We start from the raw sequence: 10,414 nt of genomic DNA, 5'->3' as shown, positions 1-10,414 counted from the left end.
ATCACTAACGAATCACTGGAGTATCAGTGTGCCTTCAGAGAACCATCTGATCATATCCAAAAGCATGCTATTTTAATTATGCCAAATGCAATAAATACATAGAATATTAGATTGCGTCAAAGGGTACATATTTTAAAGATATCTTCAATCTCATCAAAAAGGTACCGATATAATGATATCTTTATCCCAAAACTATTTAAAAAAACTATTTAACTTACTTTAAATAGCATAGTTCATAAAGTATAAAAGCATATATATTAAAGTAGATGTAGAACCCCCATGATATATAATAAGATGAAGGATAAATTGGACACCTTGTACATGTGAAACACACCTTATTAATGAAAAGTACACTAATGTAATTATTTTGATGATTTTAGTGCCATAAACTTTTTTATTGTAATTGAGTTACACAAAGAGCCCAAATAAATAGGTGATGATTGCACACTCGTATAAACTGGTTTAAATTTTAGACTCACCGAAATGACATGACTTTAAGAGTTGAAATAAGAGTTGAAATAAAATTCTGTTTTGTACGTACAATAATCAATGTATGTAAAATTTGACTCTATGTTTATCAACTTAGGTGTATGGTGCTACGTGAACATTAGGCCTCTACGCTATGTCGATTTTGAAAGAAGCTAACATAGTGTGGTCGGCTTAAGAATTTCATCAAGTCACTGTAAACACTTGGTTTGTATACAAAATTTTACAGAGATAACTTTGCGCATAGTCATTGATGTAATGCGGCGATAATGAATAAACTGATGATCGTCGCACATTGATAGTTAAATTAATAAAACTTCAATTAAACGTGAAGGTGCTAGGGGTTTTTTGTTTACTTCTTAATGGGGCTCTTAATGATTCAGATCTCTTACTGGTTCAGCACTTAATGGTTCAGACTGTTTGTTTCGCGAACACATGTCTGAATGGTTCAGACATTTGCCTCTGAATGGTTAAGCGTTATACTAAGTCTGAATGGTTAAGACCTCTAATCTGAATTGGTCAGACATTTGCCTCTAAACGGTTAAACATTATACTACCACTTAATGGTTCGGACCTCTTACTAGTTCAACACTTAACCATTCAAAAGTTGCCAAACAACCTCTTAGTTTTCGCTAAATAGGGTATGGATGGATCAATCTTTATGACTGTTATGCCCCTTATGGTTAGCCAAATAATTTTCTTGCATACCATATACCATTGGCATTTAATGCACATTGATGTATACCTAAAGTAGTTACCATACAATATTATATATATTTAGTTGGCGACCTTGGTGACATGTTTTAGTTAGTGGTAAATAGAATGCGGTTGAACCAGAAAACTTTTATAAGGAATTGACATTACTAATATTTTAGCATTGTCCTTTCGTGTCCCATTATGATGGAATGGGCTTGAAAAGCTTGATAAAATATTCATTAATTACTTTGATAATTATATCCCATTGATCATCATGTTTATCATCTTAACCCTACAACACTATTTTCCTTTGCTTCTACTCAAAAATCACATCATGCAACATGGATTTCTAATCATGTTTTGAAAACCCTGTACCAATATCTTTAATTGTTAAGCAAAATAAGACACTAAAAGTAAAAGTAAAATAAAAATAATATACATTAGACTTCAATTAATTAGTGTTCACAATATCATATGTTCAACTTATTGTTTTTTGTTTGCTTTCATATACTAGGACAAAGATTAGTCGCACCTCTTGTATGCGAATGTTAGTATGAGTTCAACCAAACTTGAGCTTAGCTCGGACTCGACACATTTATTAGTTATGAGTTATTTAAGTATTTAATTAGCTATATACATATAAAATTATTTTCTATACATTTACAGTTATACATTTATATACATATCATAACTGTTTATTTAAAAAAATATTTATTATGTAATATACATTTTTAATATTAATAATAAGTTATACAATATTTATATAAATAATAAGCTTGTTTAGGTTTGCGAGCGTAGTCAAACTTGGTACAAAGCTCACGCTACCAAAGGACATGTGGCCTAGCGGTATCAAGGTGAGTATAAAAGGTGTTCCTCCCCATTTAGTTGAGAGATTAAGTCCCATGGCGGATAAAATGTGTTGACATGGATTTAGAATTAAAGCGTGTGTGAGTTAGCCGTTAAAGAAAACCCGGACTTGTTTGGTATACAAGATTTATTTAGCCTCAAGCTCATTTAAGATCAGCTCGAATCAAACTTTTAGCATGCCCATCTCAAATAGATGACGAGAGGCTCAACTCGTTTACGCGGTTACCACTCTCTGGAATGTAAGTAATGATATAAACTCTATAGTGAATTTACTACAATGATTACTTTTGGAAGATAATGACTTCCCTTTATTCAACTTAATAAACAAGAAATCTTTTTTTTGGAGGGTGAGAAGTCCACCACAACTACTTAAACATGATGTTATTGGTGAACAATGAGACTTCACTTCTCAAACTCAAGCTTACTTCTTTCTTTGCCAGGCTTGAACCGTTGCTTTGATGGTTTCCACTTCTTCTCCTCCACTTCCAAAGGTTAGCAACCTTAGATATATGTAATATGTATATGTTCATTCTAAGTGCACTAATTCTAAAGTTATTTTACTAATTTCGTGAAAATAATGTTAAAAGAGGCGGATGGTTAATCATACATCATGTGTTGGCGTTGATAGCCGAAAGACAAGGGGGTACATGCACTAATCGGCATTTGTCTCAATTGCTGAGTGTTATGTGTCTTATGTCTAAGGCTTGATGCAAAACTATAATCGAGCCGAGGGTCTCACTGGAAGCAGCCTCTCTATTCCTACGGGGTAGAGGTAAGGCTGTCTACATCTTACCCTCCTCAGACCTTACCTTAGCTTTGCTATTGGTGGGATTTACTGAGCATGATGATGATGATATGCTCATTCTGTTTTTTATATATATTAGCTAGTTGTTGACTTGTTATATGTCAATATATTGAGTAGTATGTTATTGTTTCAAAATTGTTATATACACGTTTAGACTCTCTATTATCAACGTGTTAGTGTATTTGGAATTATTTATTAAAACTGTTTATCTGTATCATATATCAACACGTTGGTTGAAGTGTTTTAATTGTTTATTAAAACTGCTTACATAAGAAATATAAATTATTTTATATAAACAATTTGAAGCATGTACGTATGTATGTATGTATAGGAAGCTCCATCGGAGGGAGAATGGGAAGGTCCGAAAAGGGAAGCGAAATGGTGGTACTCTACTTTCCACACGGTCACCGCCATGGTTGGAGCCGGTGTTCTTAGCTTGCCTTATGCCATGGCCTACCTCGGATGGTATACATCATTTTTCAATTATCTATAACTTTATTACAAACAATATTAAACGGGTTAAAGGAATAAATGACGTGTGACAGGGGTCCAGGCATGGCTGTAATGGTCATATCATGGTGCTTGACCTTACACACAATGTGGCTCTTGGTCCAACTCCATGAGTTAACCCCGGGGACTCGTTTCGACCGCTACATCGACCTAGCCAGACACGCTTTTGGCCCGAAACTCGGGCCCTGGATAGTACTACCACAACAATTGATAGTACAAGTAGGGGTGAATATAGTGTACATGGTGACTGGTGGGACCTGCCTCCAAAAGTTTGTGGAACTAGTGTGTAGTGACTGCACCAGGCTAAGACACTCTTATTGGATCATCATATTTGGGTCCACACATTTTGTACTCTCTCAGCTTCCAAACTTCAATTCTATCTATGGTGTTTCACTTGCTGCTGCTGCTATGTCATTATGGTACCAAAAAATTGTTTATTTTTTATTAATTTCTTTATGAATATGAAGTTGTAAAATTAAAGATTTTTTTTTTTTTTTACTTAGACCATGTAGTGGTAATACTCTTACCTTTGGGCGTTTTGCGCCATGTTGCCGCCCAGTCAGCAATGGGGTATTATGAGGCGTTTTTTTCTAAAATGGGTGTATGGGGATATGGAGCATTATGTTAAAAGGGGTGTAATAAAATTAAATAAAAAAAACCATCAAAAAATCTTATTGGACAAACAAAAGGAAGATCAAGGGTGATTGGGCAAAACAAATAAACCAGGGCGTGGAAAAAAGCACGCCAAAAGCAAATTTGGTGAAAAAAGGCCCCCGGGGTGGGAGATGGGCGTTTTTTAGGGGAAAAACGCCCAACCCCCCCCCCCTACACATGGTCTTAATGATGATGTAAATTGACGTGACAGTTATTCAACCATAGCTTGGGCCGGTTCCCTAAGCAAAGGCAGACAACCGGATGTAAGCTATGCTTACAAGAAAACAAGTGGGGCCGACTCGATATTTCGAGTTTTTAACGCATTAGGCCAGATTTCGTTTGCGTATGCTGGACATGCAGTCGCACTAGAAATCCAAGCCACCATCCCTTCCACGCCGGGAAAACCCTCAAAAGTAGCAATGTGGAAAGGCGCAATGGGGGCGTATTTCGTGAACGCCATATGTTATTTTCCCGTTGCGATTATCGGGTACTGGGCGTTTGGACAAGATGTAACGGATAATGTTCTTGTTGCGCTTCAAAAACCGACTTGGCTCATTGCTGCTGCTAATTTGATGGTGGTTGTTCATGTTCTTGGAAGCTATCAAGTAATATAATATATTAAGATTTTCTTCATTTTATAAAACTTTTCAAAACAATACAATTTTGTTATTATTTTATAAAAGAAATATTTATTTTCAGGTATTTGCAATGCCATTATTTGATTTGATGGAGAAAGGGTTGAGCAAAAAATACAATGTCCCTTATGGACTACCACTTAGACTTGTGGTTCGTTCTACTTATGTTGGTAAGTATTTTTATTTTTAAAATATATATAATTTTAAAATTGTTTTTTCATCCTCAAAAATATTTAAAACTAATATAAAATTTGCAGCTTTCACTTTATTCATGGCTGTGACATTTCCCTTCTTTGGCGATCTACTTGGTTTTTTTGGTGGATTTGGTTTTGCTCCCACTTCTTATTTTGTAAGCATTAAATTTATTTATTTTTTATAATTATTACATAAATTTATATATAAAAATAAATATAAATGAATTATTGAATTTTGTAGCTTCCTAGCATAATATGGCTCATACTCAAGAAACCCAAGCCATTCAGTATCCGCTGGCTTGTTAATTGGGTAAGCTTTTTACTATCAATTGTAATACTAAAACTTATTTTTTATAAAAATTTTTATTAAACTTTGAATAATCATATGTAACAAACATATGCTTCAAATATTTGTGTGTTTTCAGGTGGGAATATTTATCGGAGTGTTCATAATGTTGGCGTCAACTATCGGCGGATTCAGGAATATAATCGCCGACTCCTCAACTTATGATTTTTATCAGTAAATTAATTTTGTTTCAAGATTTTTAGCAATTACATTACAATATACATATAATAAATGTATGTATATCTGTGTGTGTGTGTGTTTGATCTACAGAGTTATATGAAATGAATGACACTAAATAAACCTGAATATAAACAAGTGCCAGAAAAGTAATTCATGTTGAGTAACAGAGGATAGATGCCAACAAAATCTTGATAAAAATGTCGCAAAAATAAATTATCGAACGACTTCTAAAAATGCTAAACTGGTAATCTTTGTATCCTGCAAAAAAGCAATGTATAGATAGTGTAAGATGGTTGTAATGTAATAATTATTATTTATAGAGTGAATTGCAAGTTTTGTCCTTTATCTTTAGGCCATTTTGCAAGTTTTGTCCTTTATGTTTAAATTTGACGAGTTTTGTCCTTTATGTTTGAAAATCAAGCACGTTTTACCCTTTGGGGCAAAACGTGCTTGATTTTTAAGGACAAAACGTGCTTGATTTTTTAAATATAAAGGACAAAACGTGCTTGATTTTTAAACATAAAGGACAAAACGTGCTTGATTTTTAAGGCCCAAAGGGTAAAACGTGCTTGATTTTCAAACATAAAGGACAAAACTCGTCAAATTTAAACATAAAGGACAAAACTTGCAAAATGGCCTAAAGATAAAGGACAAAACTTGCAATTCACTCTTATTTATAACTAGTCCACACTACATTTTGAAGAAAGGATACAAATTTGACTTTTAAGGTCAAACTTACAATATTTCAAAGGTAAATTCTGATTTTAATATCCCAATTCAAAATCAATACGGTACTAGCAGCATGTTTGAAGGTGATGGTAATGAGTTTGATCTCAAAAGTCAAAACTATAATAATAATCAGATGACTGTTTTTCTATAGAGTAAATTGTCATTTTCGTTCCTGAGTTTTGACTTTTGACCACTTTTGACCAGTTTCATCCAAAGGTTTGTTTTTCCGTATCTGGGTCCTCGTGGTTTCAAAATCTTGTTATTTTCGTCTCTGAGGTTTGGCGATTTTCGTCCCTTGAGGTTTGGCCCTCAGGGGCAAAAATGACAAGATTTTGAAACCACGAGGACCCAGATGCGGAAAAACAAAAATGACAATTTAGTCTTTTCTATGTGAGAAGGATGATGAATACAAACCTTGGCCAATACCCAGACTCATGATTCTATTGTTGAGAAGAATGATTGTATTCCAAAAATAATGAAAAGAATCCCGCCCGAGAGTGCAATCTGTATCAAATTTATAAACATTTTATTCAATCTTTTAAAAAATATGGAGACGAGTCTTACAACGTCACGTACAAATCTCTCGGATATTTGTGTTGCCAAGCTCTTCCCTCCGAAAACAGCAGCAGTTTGACACAAAGCTTGTCCTCTAATAAACGGACACAAATTGTTAATAATATATGTTAGAAGTCAAAGTCAAAGTCAGAGTCAAGGAATATGATGTAAACTAATGAACTCACATAATCCCTCCTATAACAACACCCATAGGGTTCTCAGCTGCAGCCAAACCAATTGTAGCCAACTGAAAAATAACATTTACAGTCGAAGTCAACGATGGATCGTTTGACTTTGACCATATTGAGCAAATGCAGGTTTAAGATGCTCGAGATTTTGATGCTCACCTGGCTTTTGTCGCCCCACTCGCCGAAAAATGTTATAGAGAATGCCTGAACCAATACATATTTAAAAAAAAATAATAATTTTTTTAATAAGTGATATTTTTAAGGTTTATATACCTTAAGAAAAACGGGCGAGAAGAATTGAGTCAAAAACGGCCTGTTCTTTTTCTTCGAATCATCATCAGTCTTCCAGAACATAACACAAATGGAATTAAGAAAAATTAATAATAATAATATGTGAAATTAAGATGACGGTAAATAGTAAAAACCGATATGAAATTCCTGCATTACCTTGTTATTTGATTTAGTTGTTCCCTCATTAGATTTTTTAATGTCAGCATCCTACACATATAATCAGAAGAAAACTTTAATTTTAACTTTAAGAGTTAAATGCCATTTTAGTCCCTGTGGTTTGGGCCATTCTGCCAGTTTAGTCCAAAGGTTTGAAAGTTGTCATTTTAGTCCAAATAGTTTCAAACGTTGCCATTTTTGTCCACATGGTTAACTCCATCCATTTTTTCTGTTAACTAGAAGAGCAATTCGGTCATTTTATATGTAATTCTGTTAACTAGAAGGGCAATTCGGCCATATAAAATGAAAATGACTGAATTGCTCTTCTAGTTAACAGAAAAAATGGATGGAGTTAACCCAGTGGACTAAAATGGCAACGTTTGAAACTATTTGGACTAAAATGGCAACGTTTGAAACTATTTGGACTAAACTGGCAAAATGGCCCAAACCACAGGGACTAAAATGGCATTTAACTCTAACTTTAATATAAGGATAAAAGAAGGCTAGAGTACACGGTAAAAGATTTAAACCAGTTCAGCTTCAACTTCGGCCAATTCTTCAGAATCGCTGTTAGTAGAAACATGGTCAGTTAGTTGCAGAAATTCTAAAGTTCATTTAACTTTATATATATATATCGTAATATAAAAGTATTATAAAATTATATAAGTTACAAAAGAATGAAGAAGAGTTACTCGTCGTTATATGCATCCCACAAAGACCATAGTCCAAAACCGAAAAACAATACAGTAGTGATATGTTTAGTCAATGTTTGTGAGATCTGCATAAGTATAATCATATAATATAATATTTATCAGCAGGGATACAAAATTACGGTTATGATTAATTATCCGGGAACACATGAATAACATGTTATGTAAGATATATACCAGGTTTGGAGCAGCCATTCCAACAGCAGCAGACAGAATGGTCATAACCTAAAAGTCAACGCGTTGACTTTTTAACACTTTAAACAAAACATGCTGATATCTACAAATCATTTGGATGTAAAAATCCCGACTAGTCTCCGATTAATCACTAATCGGAGGTTCACCGATTAATGGCCGATTTATCGCTAGGCGGTCCTATTCTGGCCAAACGCCGGCCAAATCTCGACCAAACCTTATAACTTCGTTCTAAATAAAAATGGTCAGTGAGGGGTTAAAACATGTCTACTTTAAAAAAAAACTACATATAAAAGTTTGTGTGTATATATGTAACTAAAAATTACTATAAAAATCTCAATCCGATTAATCCCTGTTAATCCCGATTAATCGCTAGTCGTCGGTACCCCACCGCCCGACTAGCGCCTAGCGATTCTTACAACACTAATATTGAATAAAAATAATAACGTAAACCTAACTTACAATTAGAGATGAAAGACAGCCTGCCAAAACATGTCTCCTAGGATGACGCATTGCCAAGATCTAAAAACAATATCGATCAAACGAAGTTAAGATTTATACGACGTTTCTAATCCATAAAAGTTAAAAACAAGATCTACAGTTTCTTTCCATTAATCAATATTTTTTCTATTTTCATTTAAGGTAATGAACTTTAAAATAAAGTATTTAAGGTTTCAATTAAACTGAAAGTTGCTTACCTTAAATCTTATGGTTTAAAGTTTATTACCTCAACAAGAAATAAGTCCAAAGTTGGTAAACTGTAAATGACCCGAACCCGTTTTGACCCGTTACCCAACCCGACCCACTTGTTTTTCAAGGCTTGATAGTTAATAACATCATGTGAACAGAATATTAAACAAAGCAAGCTACTAAAATATATGCAATTAAAAAAGAAAGTAGTAACAACAACAACTGAACTCACTGCAGCTGCGAAGAACGTTTTGTCACCAATTTCAGAGAGCACAGTCATCGCTAAAGATTTGCTGAACCCCTGATTTCATCATAAGAAAACAAATAACATATCATGAATGAATGAATGAATGATATCAGTTTTATGGAATAAACTTACTTGAACCAGTGATAAACTCATGATGGATGAAGTGAGTCGGCTAGCTAGGTTAATTCGATGAAGACGAAGCCAAGAGAGAATCTGGTGAAGGCCTCATCTCATCTTGGTAAATTTTATATTATAATTATACCCATGCTTATAGTTATTAGGGGACTAGGGGTGGAATCACTAGTGATGTATTCCATCACTCCCACTATCCAATCAACTAATGCCATGTCATCAACCATATTTCCATCACTAGTGATAGAAATGGACTAGGGGTGGAATCACTAGTGATGGATTCTATCACTCCCTCCCAATTTTTTTAACTTTTATTTTTAAATTAGAAATTAACAATAAAACACTAAAATTAAAAATTTCATTAATTTTAAAACATACTATTTCAATTTAACATACTAGGAACATACAATTTAAAAAAAAAAAAAAAAAAACCTACTCCTCGAATTTAACATACTAGGAACATACAATTTAAAAAAAAAAAAAAAAAAAAACCTACTCCTCGTCCGAATCCGGAAACTCCAAACCTAGAGAACCTACTAGTTCGATTAAATCGTATCTCAACCGAAAGTGAGTTTCTTCGTTACGCAATTGTAAATTGATATCTTGTGGAACTTGAACTTGTGTAGGAGGATCCGGTACCCAATCCGGGGATATTGCACGTCCGTCGTGTTTGATCAACATATTGTGCAATATGATACACGCATACACTATGCTATGTATTGCTTTCTTGGTCATCGAACGAACCGGTCGGTGTAGTATACCCCATCTACCCTTTAAAACACCAAACGCCCTCTCAACATCTTTTCTTGCCGATTCTTGCAATTTTTTGAACGCCTTTTCTTTAGCCTCGACGGGAAATGAGGGAGCTTTCACAAAAACAGACCAAGACGGGTAGATACCATCGACAAGATAAAAGCCTCGTCTGTAATGTCGACCGTTCACATAGAAAGGAGAGGAAGGTGCGGTACCATCTGTTACGCTTTGGAACAACGGCGACGTGTGCAACACATTGATGTCGTTGTTTGAACCTGGGACACCGAAATACGAATGCCAAATCCATAAATCATTCGACGCCACCGCTTCTAGTATGATGGTTGGTCTTTTGATGTCTCCCCTCACATACGCCCCTCGCAACTCTCTTGGACAATTTT

General features: G+C 34.5%; 2 protein-coding genes across 2 annotated transcripts; one reads left to right on the top strand and one right to left on the bottom strand.

Moving 5' to 3' along the window:
* Positions 1-2,411: 2,411 nt before the first annotated feature.
* On the top strand, positions 2,412-5,435 carry LOC110915146 (lysine histidine transporter-like 6). The gene is made up of 8 exons (XM_022159796.2): positions 2,412-2,540; positions 3,186-3,319; positions 3,400-3,783; positions 4,230-4,623; positions 4,718-4,823; positions 4,911-5,002; positions 5,089-5,157; positions 5,273-5,435. The coding sequence occupies exons 1-8, from the start codon at positions 2,508-2,510 to the stop codon at positions 5,369-5,371; spliced, it is 1,311 nt and encodes a 436-aa protein (XP_022015488.1). The 5' UTR covers positions 2,412-2,507; the 3' UTR covers positions 5,372-5,435.
* Positions 5,436-5,470: 35 nt separating this feature from the next.
* LOC110915147 (GDT1-like protein 5) lies at positions 5,471-9,383 on the bottom strand. The gene is made up of 13 exons (XM_022159797.2): positions 9,264-9,383; positions 9,117-9,185; positions 8,657-8,716; positions 8,180-8,227; positions 7,985-8,070; positions 7,823-7,859; positions 7,293-7,343; positions 7,119-7,187; positions 7,005-7,049; positions 6,843-6,904; positions 6,679-6,751; positions 6,517-6,606; positions 5,471-5,631 (listed from the first exon to the last, which is right to left on the bottom strand). Exons 1-12 carry the CDS (start codon positions 9,282-9,284, stop codon positions 6,535-6,537), a joined length of 693 nt encoding a protein of 230 aa, XP_022015489.1. The 5' UTR covers positions 9,285-9,383; the 3' UTR covers positions 5,471-5,631; positions 6,517-6,534.
* Between the last annotated feature and the right edge of the window lie 1,031 nt (positions 9,384-10,414).

Source organism: Helianthus annuus, chromosome 16 (assembly GCF_002127325.2).
Source record: "Helianthus annuus cultivar XRQ/B chromosome 16, HanXRQr2.0-SUNRISE, whole genome shotgun sequence".
Lineage (NCBI taxonomy): Eukaryota > Viridiplantae > Streptophyta > Magnoliopsida > Asterales > Asteraceae > Helianthus > Helianthus annuus.
Note: the sequence above shows the minus strand (reverse complement) of the source record. Positions and strands in the feature narration are given on the sequence as shown.

Excerpts from the sequence above, each read along its gene's own strand:
- LOC110915146 (XM_022159796.2), top strand. The coding sequence starts at position 2,508 with ATGGTTTCCACTTCTTCTCCTCCACTTCCAAAG. Across the intron at positions 2,541-3,185 it reads CTTCTCCTCCACTTCCAAAG|GAAGCTCCATCGGAGGGAGA; the intron begins GTTAGCAACCTT and ends ATGTATGTATAG. Across the intron at positions 3,320-3,399 it reads GCCATGGCCTACCTCGGATG|GGGTCCAGGCATGGCTGTAA; the intron begins GTATACATCATT and ends GACGTGTGACAG.
- LOC110915147 (XM_022159797.2), bottom strand. The coding sequence starts at position 9,284 with ATGAGTTTATCACTGGTTCAA. Across the intron at positions 8,717-9,116 it reads AAACGTTCTTCGCAGCTGCA|ATCTTGGCAATGCGTCATCC; the intron begins GTGAGTTCAGTT and ends TATTGTTTTTAG. Across the intron at positions 8,228-8,656 it reads GCTGTCTTTCATCTCTAATT|GTTATGACCATTCTGTCTGC; the intron begins GTAAGTTAGGTT and ends GTTGACTTTTAG.